This window comes from Prosopis cineraria, unplaced genomic scaffold (assembly GCF_029017545.1).
Source record: "Prosopis cineraria cultivar Desert tree isolate PC_DT_omini unplaced genomic scaffold, ASM2901754v1 PC2, whole genome shotgun sequence".
NCBI lineage: Eukaryota > Viridiplantae > Streptophyta > Magnoliopsida > Fabales > Fabaceae > Prosopis > Prosopis cineraria.
In genome coordinates this window covers 45,108,860-45,130,754 of record NW_026555333.1, presented here as the reverse complement: position 1 = coordinate 45,130,754, position 21,895 = coordinate 45,108,860, and the positions used below count along the sequence as shown (strand labels likewise).

The 21,895-nt window shown below is 30.5% G+C and overlaps 2 protein-coding genes across 8 annotated transcripts; both read right to left on the bottom strand.

The window, feature by feature from the left end:
- Positions 1 to 5,554: 5,554 nt before the first annotated feature.
- Positions 5,555 to 10,312, bottom strand: LOC129303876 (uncharacterized). Its single transcript, XM_054943431.1, has 2 exons — positions 8,995 to 10,312; positions 5,555 to 8,686 (listed from the first exon to the last, which is right to left on the bottom strand). The coding sequence occupies exons 1-2, from the start codon at positions 9,431 to 9,433 to the stop codon at positions 8,652 to 8,654; spliced, it is 474 nt and encodes a 157-aa protein (XP_054799406.1). The 5' UTR covers positions 9,434 to 10,312; the 3' UTR covers positions 5,555 to 8,651.
- Positions 10,313 to 12,462: 2,150 nt separating this feature from the next.
- LOC129303882 (disease resistance protein Roq1-like) lies at positions 12,463 to 21,494 on the bottom strand. Of its 7 annotated transcripts, none has more exons than XM_054943443.1 (7): positions 20,956 to 21,494; positions 17,752 to 18,970; positions 17,357 to 17,629; positions 15,924 to 16,433; positions 15,185 to 15,742; positions 13,987 to 14,081; positions 12,463 to 12,875 (listed from the first exon to the last, which is right to left on the bottom strand). In XM_054943443.1, exons 1-5 carry the CDS (start codon positions 21,396 to 21,398, stop codon positions 15,254 to 15,256), a joined length of 2,934 nt encoding a protein of 977 aa, XP_054799418.1. In that variant the 5' UTR covers positions 21,399 to 21,494; the 3' UTR covers positions 12,463 to 12,875; positions 13,987 to 14,081; positions 15,185 to 15,253. The 7 variants fall into 7 exon arrangements, with proteins under 7 accessions (XP_054799418.1, XP_054799417.1, XP_054799419.1 ...); XM_054943442.1 differs by having other exon boundaries at positions 12,463 to 12,869; XM_054943444.1 differs by having other exon boundaries at positions 12,463 to 12,869; positions 14,016 to 14,081.
- Between the last annotated feature and the right edge of the window lie 401 nt (positions 21,495 to 21,895).

The following is a 21,895-nucleotide window of genomic DNA, read 5'->3' as shown; positions in this document are numbered from 1 at the left end:
ATCAAAATAATACAAGTACATAAATTATAATAATTTAAAATCAATTATTGAATTTTATTAATCACAACTATACATTATAATAGCAATTACAAGTGATCTCTAGGCTATAAGAATAGTAACAATATGTAAGTCAAGCACAACATCAAATTATTATTCTTCTACTTCAATTAGTTGAGATGTGCTAAGCTAATTATTTTTTCAAAAATAAAGCAAAAAATTAAATACAATATAAATAAAAGTTATTAAATAGATGATAGATATAAGAATAAATTATATTACTATAATTTATCTATTATAAGAAAAAATATCACCCTTTTTATCCTATGTCATTAAAATTATTGGTATAAAAAACTTTCATTTTAAATAAGAATTACACATCTTGAAATTATAATTAAAATAATTAATATAAGTATAAATTATATTAATGTAATTAATATATTTAATGTATATTTGTAAAATAAAAAATAATATATATATATATATATATATAATATTTAGGACGGGACAGGATGTCCTAATGGTTATCCCGTGTCTCGTCTTGTCCCGTCTCGAACCCCCTAAAAATCTTGTCCTGATTGTTTTTAGATCGAGATGAGACCTATCCTAATATGATCAAGATGATACCTGGTCAATCGAGACAGATCTAAATTGAACACCCTTAGTGGGAGGGTAAAGGATGGGACCACTCAACTCCATACACACATTAAAGTCAATACCGTACAAATACATGAAATGGCCATGGGCTGGTGGTGGCTCAAGATGCACGTGGGCCCACCCTTGGGGATGTGAATTATTGGTTCATGTGTGACTTGGGCCGCTGTTCTCTCTTAGAGGCTAAGCTTCGGAGCATCTGTTATGGATTCATAACTGTAACAGATTTGTTTTTTTTTTAACCAACCTACTACAAAAGATTTGAATTTTAAGAAATTGATTGTGGAGAGTGACTTACAACCCTCTACCAACAACTTCAATCCCTTCTCACTTGCTACAAATTGATTATTGGTAGCTCAAACATGGAGTCAATGTTCTGGAAAGTGATATTGATGTTGTGGTTAAACACGTGTTTTGAAAAGGTAACAAATGTATTGATTGGCTTCCTAAGAAGAGGCAGGATGAGAATCATATTATTATTGAGATGCCTCCAAGGGAGATTGTTTCTTTGATGTATTGAGATGTTGAGGGAGATTCAATCCCTTTTCTTTAAGTATTAGTGCTTCATTTTGAGTGGGCATAGCCCCGTGGCCCTTGTTGTTACCAAAAAGAATTCAAAATTTTTAAAGTCACATACTAACAAAAATCATAAATTTCTAAAAAAATCTAACAAACACCTTTGCATTGCATGGGGCTAAAACTAGTTATGAAATAAAACATGTTTAAATTCAAAATTCAAAATTTATACAACGAAAACATGGTTTGGGATTATTAATTTTTCTATATTTTTGTTATTAGCATGGGATAATGAATCATAAAATAGCTTGCATGAAAATAAAACAAGTTATCATTTAACCTACGTAAATACATGGGGCAATGAAATTTAAGGAAAAAAAAGTTAGATTATATTTCAAGTTATATGAGGTAAGAAATTTTAAAAAATATTGATATTTTTTAATATGTATGAGGGAAATACAATGCAAAAATTGTTCCTTAAATTTTAAAGAAAAGAGAGTGTACATGAGACCCATTATAAAAAAATAAAAAGTAGCAGGAGTGAATGTGAAAATCATAATTTAATTAGTAAAATTATCTACATATTAAATAAATTTTATATTAAATAGAGTTTGGGCGTGAGCCGTTTCTTATAAAAAAAATTTATCCACATGTGGAGAAATTTCTATCTCTCTCTATATATATATATATATATATTCATTTGTAAATTTTAAAAATTTAGACAATGTGTAAAAAATAATAATATTTTTATATTTTAAAAGATTTTGTAGGATTCATAGTAAAATTGATAGCGGAGATAAGATTTTTAGTAAAAATAATATATAACTATTAGATACACAATAAAATTAAAAATGCATTTAGACAAAGTATATATAGTACATACCTGATCAATTTTATTTCAAAATTTATTTTACTCAAATTAATAAATTATCAATAAAAAAATTTAAATTTTTAATTGTATATGTATAAGATAATAAATTGTAGAATTAAATATAAAGATAAGTTTTTTAAAAATAATTTAAAATTATTTTATTAAATTTATAAATTTTAAGTAAAAATAAGCATAAATTATATTGACTCATTTATCTCTTATAGTTTTCTCAATTTTAAATTAGGATCTACAATTTATTTTTTTAATTGAATCCATATAGTTTGATAAATTAAATTTCTTAACCCTTGAAAATTAAAATATTTAAATTTTTCTTTAAAAAATAAAATTAAGAACTTTTATATTTTATTAAATGATTATATAAATTTAAAATTAATTACATAATTTTTATAACTCAAAAATTACATAATTAGGTTGTCTTTTAGATATTTTTTAAAATAATAAAATTTTGATACAAATTTAAAAAGTGTATTAAATTAAATTTTATTTTTCAATTTTGGCTAAAGTTGTTAAATTAAATTTTCTCTAAAATCTAAAAATATTTTTGTTTGAAAAAATTAATAATTAATTATTAATATTAACCTTCAAGAGCATATTTAACACCTCAAATGTAGAGGCTTGATTAAAATAAAATAAATTATAATAATCTAATTAAAATTGAGAAAAAGTATAAGGACTGTAAATTAATTTTTTTTATTTTTTTGATAACTTTTTTTATTTAACTCTACAAATTATTTTTACAAAAGTAAATCTAAAAGGGCCCATATCCGCCACTCCATGGCACCCCACCTTTTGGAATATTATGCTCGGCCCACCTGTTATTGTGTTGCAAGCATAGGATATATTTTTAATTAAATATATATTTATGTATTATAAAAAATTTATTCATTTACTTTTACTTCTCTAATAATGTTTTGGGATTCCTGTCACTCATACCAATCTAAATTAGTAGTTACCACATATTTGTTGTTTCCCATCATTTTTCATGAAATAATTTTAAAATGTTAATTGAACTTTGGCCACATTGAATATATCATTTATTAACTTGCATAATTTATAATGTTGTAACTTCGAATCACCCTACTGATATGAAAATATTATTAGTAGAAAAATTTAATTACCTTTGAAAGCTTTTTTTCTTTTCTTTTTTAGAATAGAGACATGTCTTGATTTTCTGATACTCAATTTACCTTAATTTTTGTTTATAGAAAAAACTTCAAGAGCTGATTATATTAAACAAGCATGAGCTCTTCATTCTGAACTAAAGGGCCAATATATCTCAGGAATTTTGGCTTGTTTTTGTATGAATGATGCATACTTGCTATAAATTTTGCTAAAATTACTCTTACATACTCAGACACTCTTTTTGGTATTTATTATGAAGCATATCTAATTACTTCACCAAAATAAAAAAAATAGTTAAGTTATTAAATTTATTTAAAATAACATAAACTTTTAATTTTATCTCTATTTAAATAAAAAAAATGAAATTTGCTGCTCTGGCTTGAACTTTCTGTATTTATTTTTTCTTTGTGCATTGTTGTCTTGAGCGTTTGCTATCAATTTAATATATAATTATCATTCAGCTAAAAAAAATAGGAGTAACATTGAAATGATATACTCCCTCCATTTAAAAATATAAAGTATTTTTTGAAAGAGTTAGATATTAAAAAATGTAAAATATTTATAGTCTTTTGAGGTATAATCATTACTTTTTTTAAAAGTACCCCTATTAATAGTAATTTTATATTTATTATAAGGTGTTTAATAGGGATAAATATGAAAAGATAGAGTTAGTTTAAAAGTAGATAACTACTTTATTGAAGAGTGAGATTTAATTAAAAATATTTTATATTTTTTAACAGAAGAAGTAATCAATACCACATCAAGTGCCTTATATTAAGAATCTAAAAAAAAAAATTAGAAAGCTTCCTATAATAGGGCTAGTATATCCTTTTACTGTCAAAATTTTCTCATTTAATTAACTAAGATGCTCTCCATGCAAAACAAAATGCAAAAGAATTGGTAGAGGATACTTTAATCGAAAATTAATGAACACTAGAAGATTAAAGTATAACAGCTATATATATATATATATATATTAGTGCGCACGATAATGTCAGCAAATAAAAAAATTATTTTAACAAAACTAAAAATCACATGTGATTTATCATGAATTCTTATATATCAAGTTTATAAAAAAAAATTGAAAAAAATTATATACGTAAGCTTATATATTTAAAGTGCTTTTTTTAATCAAATCAAAACATGTTAATTTTAATCTTTTCTAGATTATTTACTCCAAAATAAATTCTTCTCAATAATATTATTAACACTTTAAAATTTATTTATTTTAATTTAATTGGATAAAAATATATTGAGGATAAAGGGCTAAGTATTAAAGTCTTAAACATATTAATTATAATCATATTTTGATGCTTAAGAATTTATAAAATGAGTCTAAAAATAATTTTAAAAAAATAAAAAAAATTAATTATTTGGTCCTTATAGTTTTAACCCGGTTGTAACTCAGTCTCTGAACTTTAACTCATTATAACTCAATCCCTAAAATTTTGACTTAGTTATAAATCAATCCTTAAACTTTAACTCTTGTAATTTAGTCGCTAAAGTTTTAATATCTTAAATGTTGATCCCTACATTTTAAAAAATAAAATTATAAAGATTAAAAATATTTTAAATTTTTAATCTTTACAATATTTATAAATTTTAAAAGAGTTTATTAATTTAATGTTAGTAATAAATTTTAAAATATTTTTAATATTTATAATTTTATTTTTTAAATGTATGGATCAATATTTAGGATGTTAAAACTTTAGAAACTAAATTGTAAAAGATAAAATTTAGGAACTGATTTATAATCAAGTTAAAACTTCAAAGATTGAATTAAAACAAATTAAAATTTAAAGAATGAATTACAATTAAGTTAAAATTTAAAAAAAAAGATTAATTTTTCTAAAAAAAATAAATAAACCTCTAGTAAGACAAACTTCATTTTTTGTGCCATTCAACGACATACGCACATAATCTTTAACACATAAATGACAAAGTTTGGTCCTCAGGCTTAATTAAAAATTTCGAATTGTTTGTATTATATTAAATTGTAAAAGTTATAATTTAAAAAAATATTTTTAAAATTTTGAAAATACTTTTGAAATTAAATATTGTTAATTTAAATGTTTTAAAATTAAAATACTAATATTTTTGTCTTCTCAAACTTTTTAAAGAATTCAGCATTCAGTCAAAGCAGGAGGATGGTCCAAATTGGGAAGCTGCAATGATGTATCAAAGCAAGTTGGCAGGTGACTTGTCAACTTCCACAATCGATATTCAAATTATCAATCAAGTCTACAAATTATTAAAATTTTTAACGCAATTTCTTGTTTTTTTTTAAATAGAAGTACTCGTTTTAATGAATTAGTCATAAAATATAATATTTTAAGATTTTACAACATGCAAATTGTACAGCTCCTTCAAAAGTTACAGGCTCAAAAACAGAATCAGTACAAGTCAAAAAATATTTATAATAAGGAGAAATATTTGAATAATTCAAGTATTCTTGAATGGGATACTTCACAACTCCCTTATTTGTTACCTGAACAGACTCAATGTCATCTGTTTCTGAGTTTTCATTCTGTTCAGGTGCTGTTTTAGACGCATCGTTATTGTATTCATGCTGTTCAGGTTCTGTTTCAGAGACATCCTCATTGTTTTCATGCTGTTCATTCTGTGGAATTTGTGTGCATTCATAGTCCTTCAGCCACCTAGGAGGCTTTCTTGGTCTCCTGTGTTTCTTGTGTTCAGGTACTACCCTTGTAGAAGTGCGTTGTTCTTGCAAATCCATAGAAGGAAGTTCATGATCTGCAATATCTATTTCTTGTATAACAGATGAGGGTTGCAAATCATTATCATTTATAAATGGGTCGATTCGTTGGACTTGATCTCCCCCTAAATTTATGCATTCACTATCTCCAAAAGGAAACTCGTTTTCCATAAAGGATACATGTCTATTGACCATCATGGATTTAGTATTCAAATTGTACAAAAGATATCCTTTCTGTGTTGTAGGGTATCCCATAAAAATACAAGGGTCTGCTCTAGGTTTTAATTTGTCTAAATCATGCAGTTTAGTAGCAAAAGCCAAACACCCAAACTACAATGTCCGCCCTGATATTATCAGAACAACACTCACATACCGTCATGATAATTAGAATTAAATAAAATCCTATAAAGAAGTTATCACAATTCAAGGGTTTACAAATAATTTGTTTAAAATATTGAAATTTTAAGAAAACCCTTTTAGAATATTGTTTGAGCTCAAACCATGGTTAAAAATCAATTTAGAACAAATACGAAAGTATGGGAAACAAACCACTTCAAAATTAGGCAAAAATGCCATTCTTCTGCAAATTCTAGTCCGTCTGCCGTGGTGGTTGGCACAGAAGGACGAGTCCCTCGAAGGCCCAAGGCGCTGCGGGGCAACAACCACGTGCCGTGGCGCACACCTACTGTCATGACAGCAGATTGTTGTCATGACAGCCCTTTAAACTTCCAGAACGCGCTGTTTCGCCATCCGATGTTCAATTTGAACAGTTCAAGTGTCACATGAAACTCTTTAAGCCCTCTAACTAATGACACCGGTCTCACACCCAAATAACCATCCGTTTAAAAGATGGACACCTGAACCTAAAATAGTTCGTTTTCATCTCAAAACATATATAAAGGTGTCCAACTCACAATACCAAATGCCATTAACCCCAGAGACACTTTAACCACCTCAAATAGACTACACACAACATAACAATTTATTCATATCACACAATTGAGCAATTACGCTCAAAATAACCACCCAAACCCCATTTGACAATAACACAATGGGGCAGATAAAATCCAACACACAAATCAATTGGTCATTTTGGCACATAAATCACTTGAAATATATCACATGTAAGTGTAACTTGACCAAGCACATACTTAATCCCCAACATCAACCTTGGACCAAGATACACACACCCTTATCACAAATTCATACTAAAGGAAAATTACAACAATGTTATGTTCCTAGGTTGGCATTATATATATATATTGACAATATTCGTTACAATGCCTAAAAAGAAGAAAGACAAGAGCTATACAAATATGCTCTTCACTCTCCAAACGCTTCTTCTTTCCTCTTACCTCTATTGGAACCCTCACATGTAAAATATAACCATGGGGTGAGATAAACATCTCAATAACCAATATAGTTCATCAAATGCTTATTACCACAAATAACCATGATAAACTATCAAAATTATAGTAATATCAAGTATACCGTATTTATAAGATAAATGCATCTTTTCGCAACAATTTCACACTATTTCACACTAGTATGATCATCTAATTACTGAACCTCCAATACTCCCCGACATGAAACCATAAGTTCTCCTGGATCAATTACTTGTTTACCCGAGCATACTTTCAACGGTAAAAATACTTGACCAAAAATAATTTAACCCACCTATGGACTATGGTTTTTCCCTCTTCACACACTTGTGATAGAGGCATCGTTGACTCTTAACTGCACCCTAACAAGTATTAGGGTGTTGCCAGACTATCCGAATGTCCCATGGTAATAATCCCATCTAATGCTGCACTAAATGTCCCATGGTGCCAGCCCGACTATATGAATTTTTCACTCACATATCTCCACACACACATATCTCAGGTGAACTCCCTCCCCCTATAATCATGTTCTTTTTCAGTTTCCACTATTTTTCTTCACATTTCTACATCATAAACTTATATACTAGTATATATGTATCAATTGAAATCAATAATTTTTTACAAATCGATTTTCATGCTAAAATCATTTACAATATCAAATTATGCACAAAACTCTTCAAAGCCACAACTCTATCATTTGTATTTACTTTTACACAGTTATAATAGTTAATAAACACAATAAACTATATGATTACCTCAACCTTTTGTCACACAAAAAGGGTTATCGTGGCTTAACGTTAGCTTCACACATTTTATATGCTTGATAAGGCTCAAGCAACGATCAATCTACACAATCAAGTGACAATCATAAATTATCACTTCGGTTAACTCCAAATTCACTAAGTTCTAAGTGCCTATAACACCCAATTTCCTTTTCTTATAATATCAACCATTCTCAAACACTAATTATCTTATTAAACATCCCAACACACCAAAATCACTGACCAATATCTCACATTATCTCAAAATCCTCAAATTATACTTAGGGTTCGTCCAAACTCTTACCAAAATTTTTTAATCACCACAAAACTCATAAACTTAGGGTTAGAGGTTTGATTTAACTCTCCAAGATCTTAAATAAACCAATGGGTTCAACTAAACCCAAGGGAACCGAAATCAAAGCCCTCATTGCCCCAAATGTCCAGATTTTTTGCATAATAAGGGAGAAGAGAGGATGTGCAACTTATTCAACAGTAATTCAAGCTCCAAATGCCTCTAAAGTAGCCTAAGATCGTACCCTAGTAGACCACAAGCTCTTCTCCGTCACTCTCTTGTTATCCCTCTTTCTTCCTCCTATTTTCGATGATACAGTCTACCAGTCCCCTTGATCGTTCCAGTCAAGATGTCCTACAGAATACACCCATTAGGAGAAAACAAAACAATACAATTCTCAGCCACAGTTAACTGTGAAACAGAAATCAGATTATGTTGTAGGACAGGAGCATATAAAACGTTTTTTAACATAATTTCATCACCTATTTTAACATCTCCTGTGTGTGTCACTGTAAGTCTATCCCCATTAGGCACTTTAATTCTTTTTAAAGGTCCTAAATAACGTCTACAGGTATCAAGAAGACTGATGCTACTGACGACATGACTAGTGGCCCCAGAATCAAGTAGCCAGATAGGAGACGAATTAACATATCCAATCAAACCTGAGGGGGTCCCAATGGCACCAACGGCACTATCGTTGGAGTTAGAGTCTTTCTTTAGCATTTGCAGGAGCTGTTCATATTGTTGAGGAGTCAGGTTTGGAGTCACGGCGATAGTGTTCCCAAAGGAGGATTGATCTGGTGTATGAGCATATGTCTGATTAATCTGAGATTCCTGCTCCTTTACACAAGGTTCAAAGTTAAGAGAGAAGCCTACTAGCTGAAAACATTGGCCCCGCTTATGGCCTCTTCTATGGCAGTAAGAGCATTCGTCTGGGTTGGCATTCCATCCCCTTCCTCTACCACGACCATTTCTCCCCCCTTGGGTGGTCATCACAGCATTGTCATGTGAGCTATTGGAAGGAGTAGAACTAATCAATCGTTGTGCCTCATCTTGGGAAATGAAAGAGTAGGCCTGATTGACACTAGGTAATGGCGACATAAGCAATATTTGATTGCGAGCCTAATGAAATGTCTCATTTAATCCCATAAGAAACTGAAAGAGATGTTATTCGTGCATGACTTTGACTTATTCTTTGGATGCTTGACAATTACAAGTAGGGATAACAACGAGACCCCCAAATTCATGCCACAATTCTTTCAATTTAGAATAAGTGGAAACAGGAAGTGAACCTTGGGTGAAAGAATTAATAGTATGGTGAAGATTAAAAATCTTTGACCCATCAGATTTATCGAATCGTTCTTTGAGGTCCATCCAGATGAGGTGAGCATTTTCACAGAAGGTAATACCACAAGAAATTTCTTTATCGACGGAATTGATCAGCCATGAGAGAACCACAGCGTTGCATCGATCCCAAGCATTTATCAAATCTGGAGCTCGTGCGGTACGAACAAATGTGCCATCCACAAAACCAAGCTTGTTCTTACTAGTAAGAGCAATCTTCATTGCACGGCTCCAAGTAGGGTAGTTATCAATCCCAGTAAGAACAGCAGAAACAATAGTAGTTGCCTAACTGTCAGACGGATGCAAGTACAGAGGATGACTGAAATCAAGAGTCCCCGCAGTGATCTTGGAAGAGGTGTCACCGGTACCTCTGGAGGTCTCATTGGAGAAGGCATTATCTCTGTTCATATCGTCTGGATCTTGATGAAGAGGAGTACACGAATGATGGATAAATAATAGCCAAGCAAGAACAAGATCATATCTGGAAGGGTTGAGTAGAAACGGAAGCTATGAGTTGTTTTCTGGTTTTGGATCAGATCTGAGATGACGATGACTTAAAGAAATTTTTGGTTATGGATCAGATTTGAGATGACAATGACTTTGAGGCTGAGATGGGTTTTGCAGGAGAAAGATCACAAGAAGGGAAAAGACACGCAACACAGTGTGTTTCTTCTTGTGCATGCGCAGAGCGCTGCGTTTGCAAATCAAAGTACTCGCTGGATCTTGTTTGTGATGGTCCCAAATTCTTTATTTTGGGCCCAATATTGATCCTGTGGTGATGAATCTTGGTTTCTCGACCGAAGTAGATGACATACCTCTGAACAATCATGGGCCCAAAGATGGCTTGCTCTTGATACCATGTCAAACCGAGAGGATTCCTGAATAATACATGGACTATTATTGATAATACATAAAAGACAGCCTATCCTTATATAGGCCTAAACCCAAACCATTACAACATAATAAAACTAACCCAAGATTAATCAGATTTAATCTTTCACATTACAGTTGCTTCGAACTGGATTGATGATTTCATACTTTTGATCATCCACTGTCTTATTATTAAAAAGTGGTGGATTATAAGAAGCTGTTGACTTAATTTTCTTGTATCCTCTATTTTGAGACTGTGATCAAATTTTTCAATCTAGGGGGAAAAAAGGCTTTATCATGGCCCATGTATTATTCTTGATCATCATTTGCTTGAGTATTGCATTTGCAAAGGAACTGGATATTTGGAACCCCATCATGCCATTGTGTTGGATCAATTTTTCCCCAAAATTTATACATTTAAAATATCTAATTTAGAAAGAGTCCATCATTTTGGATTGAGAATATATGAATATATTCCAATTAGATTTATATTTAAACTAATTTCATGAAAGTAATGAATATATATTAAATTGCTATATGATGAGTAAAATAATTAAAGAAATTACTACATGATCAATAACTAATGTCTTGTAACAACCAAGTTGAATGACTTGTATTATAAACACACACCATGCATCGGATAATGAAGTTTAGAATCAAATATATTATTTGAGTTTTGTTTTTTGGCATGAGGTGAAAGATTATGAAGTAAAATTGCATTCGTTAATATGGAGTAAAATAAGATATTATTTCGTATTTACAATATGTACAAGGTTAAGAATTTATAAAATAAAATAAATTAAATTATTTTCTATTTTTAACATGCATGGTAAATGAAGATGCAGAGCAATTAATTCCTTTTTTTTTTTTTTTTGTTGGCATCTATTTAATGATTAATAATATAATTTCCGTATCTTCCTTTCCACGGATCCCCCGGAGGCCTAGACCATGGGAGTACATGCGCTGCTCAGTGCCCATGTGCTCACCATTATACACGGTGCATGTAATTTGGTGTTGTCATTACATGAATGTCACAATTTTTGAAGCATGTATATTCTATATAGAAATTTCACAACAAATTTTTTGAAGAAAAATTCGCAAATTCACTATTATTTTAAAAAAGAAATTTTCACTTCTATAAATATAAACTGATATTAATTTTATTAATGTAGTTCTTGCATGAAATTTATGAATAAGGTTGAAGAGAATCCAGCTTGCTTATTGAAAGTATTATGAATTGATTTCAAATACTAAGCATCCTAAATAATGGAACAAACAATCGACATATAATAAAAATAAAATGTTTTAGAAAAGAATAGATTTCATGTCCACACAAAACATCTTTATATATATATATATATATCTACTCCCTTCATTTAAAATATAAGACATTTTTAACCAAATGTCATCCCTAATAAAGTAGTCATCTACTTTTAAACTAAACATGTCTTTTCATATTCATCCCTATTAAACACCTTATAATAAATATAAAGTCATTATCAATAAGAGCAGTTTTTAAAAATCAACAGTTTTTAAAAATCAATAATTATACCTCGAAAGACTAAAAATGCCTTATTTTTTTGAACATATAATTCTTCAAAAAAATACCTTATATTTTTTAATAGAGGGAGTATATATATATATATATATATATGTTAAAATGTAAATGAATGGAAAAATAAAGAATTAATCTATATTCTTAATTGAACAAACTATGTACTAAATATGATACATTTGTCACAATAACTAGCAAAAGTAATCATATATGCATTACATGAAAATTAAACTTAATAACTAATATATAATAAAAAATAATGATCATAAAATTTGAATTTTGAAATTTTGAATTAAGATATAACATTTTTTCATTATTCTTTCCTATTCGTTCTCTTCTCCCATTTCTGAGCTAACAATACTAAATCATAAAACAAATAAAACAAATTAAGTTTTTTTACAGTGTCGAATCAAGTTAGATGGTAATTAATTAACATGCAATTTGTTTCATACTTCATACAACTTCAACAATGTCTTCAATTATTTTGCTCCTTGCCAACAGAAACATGCACACCAAATTAAATGAAGAAACTTAAAATTGTAAAGAGCTGGATATGGCACATCGATCAGAAAGTGATGGATGATCATCTTCTTGAAGATTTGAGGAAGAGACGACATGGCCTTACATGTTAACTTTGCGCCTGGAGTACAAATATATATATATATATATATATACACATGCTAATGAAACGCGTGTTTGGTTCTGCAACAGAATTCGTAGCTTCCATTCATGGAACAAGCATGTCCCAAACTAGTCCGTAATGAACAACTGAAACTTTTCAACAAAGGAAAAACATGTAATTATTGCAAACACGAAAAAGGAGATAAAAAAAAAATTACAAGAAGGAATAGAAACATTCATATTGCTAATGATAATGATAAGTAAGCTAAGGATTTGAAGCCACTTATAATATTTGCCCCTCTAATTGTTTTTTTTAAAAGAAACATTCATCTTAAACAATTTTGCATTCCATATGTGTGTATTGAATATTATAAACCTAATTATATTAGATGTATAGGTAATGAAAATATGATTAAAGGGCATGTTTGCCCTCTGAGCATTCTCGAAAGAATTGTGATGAGCACCTTAAAAAATCGTAGAGCAATATAACATATAATATTTCTTAAAAAAAAAAAGAGATTTTAACCATTTTAAGATTTCAAGTATCTAGTGCGAGCTATGCAACTTTTTACAAACAATGTTGACTGTTAAAATTTAAAAAAAAAAACATTGGTTTGGGAAATTATTAGCCATACTGTTCCCAAAAAAAAATTAGAGTGCCCATAGCTCTACCAAAGAGAAAATGGTCTTTAATTAATTAAAAATTACTAATTTATAAATTTTTACAAGGAAATGTATTCTCTAAAGTTGATACCCATGAATTTTTATGAAGTTTTACTTTTTTTATATTTTTTCATTTTATAATTTTTATAAAGCATAAAATAATCTCTTGTTTTCCAAAATCAAACTTTTTGAAATTTATAAATTCTCAATTTCCGAAGATCTATTATATTCTCTTTTTGCAAATTATAACAAATTTTTGCTCAAAAAAAATTATAACAAATTTGAAAGGACCAAAATAATTGTTTTATCTCTCCATAATTCACGGACTAACTTTTATTATGATCTTAATTACTCAAATATGCAGTCAAAGATGACAGGAAAATAACACTAAACTAAAAGAATATCTCAGAAATAATTTATTATTAATTATAATTATTTTGTTAAAAAGTAAGATTTAATTAAAAATATTTTATATTTTAAATGATAGGTAATAATTATTGATTAAGAAGGGTAAAAAAGAAAAAGAGTTGAGCATGGGCATGTTAGGCCTCCATTCCTAATTGGCACGATCCAAATTCCAAGGAAAAAGAGATAATCTGACCAGAACTTTGAACGTGGAATCCATATGACCTTTAATGGTATGAAGATGACAGCCAACAAATTCTAGAGTCTCTCTCCATTATCCAAAGTTGAAAACTGTCAAAATTAAAATTTTTGTTTTAAATGCACAAAAAAGCCCTCAAAATGAGATGCATTTGATGAACATTTTCAATTACTATGCACTCTTAGATGAAGATGTGCATGCATTTTAATTAAACATTAACAGTAAGGATTTTTTCCGTAGAAACAATAAGGATATTTTAAAAAAACACTATCAGAGTCATAAAAATAACTAATATTCTCGCAATCGTGAAATGGATACATTTGTTTATATGCAAGACCTAGGAGAGAGGATGACATATAAAATAGTATAATGCATGTGCCTATGTTATGAAATAACGCACGAGGCGTCGGGACCAAAACCCTTGAAAACAATCACTTGAGTTTTTTTATTCCCGGTCACCAAGTGGCGAGTGGCCAGGTATTAAATGTCGAGTTGATGCCAGCATGGATTCAGGTTCCTTTCTACTGTACCAAAAGAAAATGGAATAATTCTTTGCTTGGCATCCCCCACTTCCAGATTTCCTTCCATTCTACTCCATGCCCTTCACTCATCATTCCATCCACTCCCTTCTCACCTCAATTTTACTTTTCAACATTCCAAACCATCATATAATTTATTAGGATAAAGAAGCATTTTTATTCTAAAAGTATTTTTCAAGAAGCACCTAATTTTTTAATATTTTTATTGGAGCAATTTTACTTGACGTTAACGGTCAATGCTTGAAGTTAACATTGAAAATTTGATAAAAAAGACAAAATTATTTCAACAAAAACGTTAAGGTGTTGAATGCTCTTTAAAAAATACTTTAAGGACAAAAATGCACCTTTATCTAATTTATTCTTATGCTTAATTTCCAGAATTTTATCATCCATGTTATTTGAATTTATATTCGGCGCATCCCTTTATATATATAAATTTAATATCAATGTAAAATGATGGAAAAAAATGTCAATGTAAAATAAAAAAATTATTAACTTCTCTGTTTTTTTTTTTGTATTTTAAATCAAATATTTACGTGAGTAGTGGAGTAGACGCGAGGACAAATGCTGGGGGAAGAGAGGAAAGATCGACAATTGATAGAAGAAAACAAGTATAGCAATTAAAGTGGGAAGCACTTTGGAATTCCTTTCATTACCTGGCAATAAAACGCGGCATGATGTGTTCATCTCCCTTCATCAAAATGTTTCTGACATGTCAGACGCCATCAGCAATCCACGATTTCCCAGTTCGGGAAAAGTCCCCACTTAGCAGCAGGATTGGCTGGGAAAGAAAGTTTCAAATGAAGTTGGATGCCCACACCACTTGGATTTGCTCTACAGTCCTCCTTCTTAAATGGATAATATCCCACATATACTCGATCGACAAAATGATCATCTTCTGCACTGTTAATATCATTAGTGGCAGTTCTTTTATTGGTATGACAATAATCTGCAAACTTCCAATTCACTGAAAAACTATAATCCCCTTCATCGACATAGGATTGGAAAGCAAGGGCTACAGCAATTCCCCAGCATTGTCCATTATTAGAATCAGCCATGTCACAAGGTATGTCTGCCGTTATGGTTACCACTTCTTCACTTGAACTACTCTCTCTACTACAACAATGTTCCTCTCCTTCAAACCATTCAAACATTCCTGCTCTCCAAGGGAATCCCATTGAGTTGCAGTAATCATAAAAAAGGTGAATGGGATCCTGCAGAACACTAACATGTTGTCACGTATAAAATAAAACACTATCAAGTATCAAATATTAAATATTAAATACTAGCTACCAAATACTGTTAATTAGTGTCGATTCATTGCAATCAAAATGAAACAAAAGTGTAAGCTAAGAAACCATGTTAATTACATAAGACATAGAGAAGATGAAAAACCTTAGATACAGGTGATCCGGAGAGGTATTTTACAACTGCATCTTTGGGTTCCAACAAATCACAATGAGTCGCTTCTATAATTAAATTTGGAGGAAGCTCGGGAACTTTCTCAAGCTTTCTGCAATTCTCCAAATTCAAATATTTGAGATTTATTAAATGAATAATGGACGAAGGAATTTCTGTGATTGATGTATAAGACACATCTAACAAGTATAGACTTGTCATATTTTTCCCAAACTCCGGGAGCTTCTCAAGGCTTCGACATATTTCAAGACCAAGCACCTCCAGATTATTCATTTCCAGGCAACTTGGAAGCGTAGCAAGATTTATACAATATGCCAAACTCAACTCAACTAGTTTCTTCAGTTGTCCAATAGATTCATGAACATGACATAACTTAAAGCAATAATCAAGGAACAACTTCTCAAGGTTTGGGGTTGCACTGAAATCTGGAGTTTCTATTAGATCTTCAGAACCAGCCAAAGTGATGATCCTCAACTTATCTAAACGCTGGCCAACATATAAGACACAAAAGCAAAATGAGAACAATTAGTGTTTTCAAAAGTTTAATGATAATATGTGTTTGCGTATATGTGTGTATAACTTATGGAGCGGGGGACCCCCTGGTCCCTCCTTCGCTAAGGGACAGTGAATCTGCATCGTCCGAGTTTAATTTAGACGATCAAAATTTAAAATATTTATTTTTTATATTCATTAAAAAATTATAAAAATTGCGATAAATGCTTGATCACCAATCTAGATGGTTCAAAGTTAATATGAATGGTCCAAACTTAATGTTAAAAATTTTTATAATTTTAATAAATTGACCATCCAGATATTATGCAGATTTAATATTAAAATTATAAAATTTTTACATTTTTAATATTAAATTTAAATTATCTATATTAAATACGGACTCTCAACAAGAATTGAAAATCATAGTTAATAATTTTTTTATAATATTTATAAATTGATTATCCAAATATGCTCTAAAAATTACAAGTTTAATATTAAAATTACAAAAAATCTTAATTCTAGTATTAAAGTTGTACAATCTATATTAAATCTTGATTGTTTAGATTGGTGATAAGAATTGAAAATCATAGTTAATAATTTTTTTATAATATTTATAAATTGATTATCCAAATATGCTCTAAAAATTACAAGTTTAATATTAAAATTACAAAAAATCTTAATTCTAGTATTAAAGTTGTACAATCTGTATTAAATCTTGATTTTTTAGATTGGTGATAAGATTTAATAAATTTTTTTTATAAATTTATTTATTTAAATAAATATAAAATTAAAATTAAAACATTGAATTTGGACTGTCCAGATCATCTATGGAGAGGAGAGGAGGGGTAGTGGAGGGATGGTGAGGAGGAGAGAAACCGAGTCCATAACTTATTCAAGATTGGGGAAGGAAAGCATACCGGTGCTCCAATCCATAATCTTTCTATTGTGCTGAAACGCAACTCAAGGATCCCGAGTTCATACAGCTGATCGATCGACGGTAGAGATTTCAGAGCATAATAATTCCATCTGAGAAAATTTAATGAACTGGGAAGAACATTGAGATTCTGTGAAAGACGAACACCACTCAAGTCCAAAAGTCTAAGATTTTCCATCTTCGAAAAGCAATCTGGGTGCCACTCCGCTTTAAAATCTCCTATATTCAAACATATGCTTTGAACTTTTTTCGTTCCCTGTAATAAATGTGTATGCAGATGAATTTAAGATGATGAGAGATAACAAAAATATCAAGTGAAAGAAAAAGATAATGCCATGCATAAATTAACTGTAGCACACTTAAAAATTAAATTCTTGCCTTATTTCTTTTCAACATGTAATCAACCTCCTCTAGACACCACAATCTGCTACGTTTACAGGGATCACTTTTTGATTCCTTCAAAACAATATTCCTTCCCATCTCTTGAAGCAAATCGTGCATTGCAAGATGATCTTGTGGATAATATTCAAGCTGGCGGTAATGGCTGATTAAAAGTTCCCTTCTCATCTTTCGAAGCCCATCATCCATATATTGACGTACATCGTAATCAAAATGTGACCTCTCTATACTATCTAATTGGACGATACTTAACAATGATTTTTCGATCAGAACATCAATTCCAATTACTGAATGAAGACCGCATGCTTTTAATATATCTTTCACTTCAGCCTTCGTTCTTCGGACGAAGAAACATGCAATATCTAAAAATATATCTCTGTACTCTTCATCTTCCAATCCTTCATAACTGATGCAGAGTTTACTAAAGATATCATTAGGTAAAGTTTGCTTCAACTTGTCTAATGCATCTCTCCATTGAACTTGATCTCTTTTGCAAAGAAATCGCCCCAAGACTTCAAGAGCCAAAGGGAGTCCACAAGCATATTTAACTACTTCTTTCGACAAATCCAAATAACCTTCATCAGGCTCATCCCTTTTAAATGCTTTCCGGCATAAAACCTTAAGGGAATCATCTTCATTCAACTCTCCAACACCATACTCTTCAAACTGTTTGTATTGTGTCAACAATTGTTTATCTCTAGTAGTTATTATGATTTTGCTCCCTTCACCAAACCACTCTTCACTTTCAGCCAATTTGTCCAGTTGGTTTCCATGGCTGATATCATCGAGAACAATGAGAACCTTTTTATGGCATAAAAAAAATCTTATTTCCTTTGCTCCATCATGGGCATTTTTTATTTCTGGTTCTATTCGTCCAAGGCCTGAAAGAAGCTTCTTTTGTAAGTAAACAAAGCCATGCTTTTCACAATCCTCCCTTACATTAGCAAAAAAATAGCTAGCCTCAAACTTGCTTCGAAGTGCATCATAAACAACTCGACTAAGAGTGGTTTTGCCTATACCGCCCATTCCCCATATCCCAATGAAGCATTTATCATCCAATCCTATCTTTAAAAGGGAGATGATTCTATCCACCTTTGATTGAATGTCTCCAACTAAATGTTCAAAATTTGATGGCAACTTCAAACATAATTTGTACCACACATATTTCACAATGTCTTCAACAATTTTCGCCTCAGGTCTGCTTTGACCAAAGAATATTAAGTGATTATGCTCCGTAAAATATAAATTTCAATCAAATTAAAGGAGAAATGAGCAAATTAAATAGGTATATTTGTATACATAATCTCTTAAACGTAGAGAAGGATATAAAGGAGGGGGGAAAATATATATTTTTTTTTTTCAATTCAGCTGCAACTTGAGACGAGCTTTTGATTGAGGCATACGAGTATATATTAAGTTTACATTTCTTACTCGACCTATATATGACAACAGACAATATGCAATATCCATAAGAAACATGCAATTCAAGTTATTCGAGAGGGAACAACAAAAGTGTGCCCGAAAACATATGAGAATTACTTCCTCATGTAAAACAATATGTTACAAGAAAATCACTCAAATACCCAAAAAGTTATGACTACTAGAACTGTTTTTATGGCAATTGAGTATTGTTATAAATCAAAGAGAAATGTCAAAAGCATATAATCACGCAAGTCATTCTTGTTCAGGTTCAATTTATTTGAATGATTTTTCCCCCTAGTTATTATGTCAACAATTGTATGTCTCTCGTAATTATTATGATTTTGCTCCCTTCACCAAACCACTCTTTAATTCTTGCCAAATTATCTAGTAGACTTCTATGGCTCACATCATCAAGAATGATGAGAACCTTTTTACGGCATAAAATATTTCTTATTACCCCTACTTCATCATAGGTATTAAATATATAATAGTTTAATTATTTAGATAAGATATGAAGAGCATATTTATAATAAAAGATCAAATTAATCTGTTCAATATAATTTTTTAAAAGGCAAAATGATGATAAAATTATTTATATTATTATAATTTTAATCCTAGCATTATTATTTTTTAAAAAAATTAATTTTATATTAAATTATCTCACACTTATAACTAGAGTCCTGGCCTGGCTCCATCACTGCATTGGAGGATACACCCCCCCCCCCCCCAAAAAAAAATTCCATCTACAACTGGAGTATGTATTAAGTTGACATTTCTGACGTAACCTTATGACAGAATATGCGTCGTCCATAAGAAACAATTCCAATTCTTTGAGGAGGAACCACAAAAGTAGGCCCGAAAACATATGAGAATTACTTTCTCACATACAACGATATCTTATAAGAAAATCAAAAATGCCCAAAATGCTATATGACCACTGAAACTGTTTTTATAGCAACTGAGAATTGTTATAAATCACAGAAAAATGTCAAAAGCACAACCACCTCATTTTTGTTCCGGTTCAATTTATTTCAATAATTTTTTTTTTGGGGTTAAACCATCAAGTCTCTATGATTATAATTATAATGAAACTAACAGATATTCATATTTACAAGAGAGAATCTCATTTAGGGTTCCCAAAATACAAAATTTTTTATTTAGAGCTTAATAGAATTTGAAAATATAATGCAAGTCAGTCGGCCAGTTTTGTAGTAGATGAAAAGAGGCATTTGTTCTTATCTCAATAAAATATCCATGTATGTGCAACATAATGTTAAAGAATCCTTAACATAATATTCATGAATGCACAACATATGATATATATTAACCACTTAAGTATGTTGTTTCAATGAATGTATATTTCCATTATGAATTTTATATTATATAAATATTAGAGGTTTATATATGTTCAATGAGTCTGCGTATTCATAAACATTGTGTAAACCCTGTTTAGAAATATTTTATTAAACTACAAATGTAAATTTTGTATTTTGAGAGCCTGAGTGAAAACTCCCTGTTTAGAAATACTACAGTTGACACTTGACAGCTTTCTGCTGCGTTTTGAAAGTTGATGAAGAGAATATGTATCATTCTATAACAAGTATATATTTGACACGTCGTTTGAAAAAAAAAAAAAAGTCACATTGATAATGATGAAAAAATTTGATCTAAACACAAAGAAATTAAAAAATAAAATACTAAGAAGCAAAATTGTGAGAATATAAAAAAAAAAAAAAAGGTAATGAATTAATGATAACTTACTTATCCTTTTTTATATGCCAACCAGAGAAATTAGCAATCTGCGTTAAAGCTTCTCTCCATCTTGGAACTTCATATGGAAATCTAACTTCATGGGTATCAAAAGCTGTAGCAAATTTTCTTTTTTGATGCCGAACATCAGTTGGAGTTACGTGATAAAAAACTGGGAAAATTGTTTCACTGGAGTCCTTTTTGGATTCTAGGATCTTCTGCAGTTCATCCAAACACCAACGGGAAGAAGCATAATTCTTGGAGAGCACAACAATCGCAAACATGGATTGCTCAATAGCTTGGAGAAGTTCCTCGGAAATAACTTCTCCTTTGTGAAGATCTTTATCATCCTTGAAAGTTTCAATCCCTTGTCGACACAAAGCAGCGTACAAGTGATCAGTGAAGTTGGTGCGAGTGTCGGTGCCTCTGAAACTCAAGAAAACATGATACTTCATCGGAGAAGATGAAGCAGAGGAAGGACCTGGAGCAGCCGTTGAAGGAGCTTTTGGGCAAACTGGTAAAAGGGAATGAAATATTCAGCGACGACCGAATGAAAGGGGAAGAAGGAATGTCATTTTTGGCGCGTGGAGGCAGCTTTTTGGTGTGGTACATAGTTTACCCTTTGGTTAATTTTTTCTTTTATCAGTTTTCACGTGGGTGGGTCCCCTTCCGATTTCTTTTTCATTGATCTTGGGATTATTATTCTTGTCGTTTGCAATAATAGTGTACACAGCCATAAGCCATTGACGACAATCTCTTGGTTCTTTGGTTGGCATTGCATTTGCAAAGCAAATGGATAGTTGGAACAATCACTCGTTCACACTACACATCGTTTCGGATCAATTTTTTCTCCCTAATTTATGCATTTAAGAAATCTAATTTAAAAAAAGCCCATCAAATTGGATAGAGGATGTAAGGATATGCTAAAATTCCTTGTCGAAGAAGCGCAGCG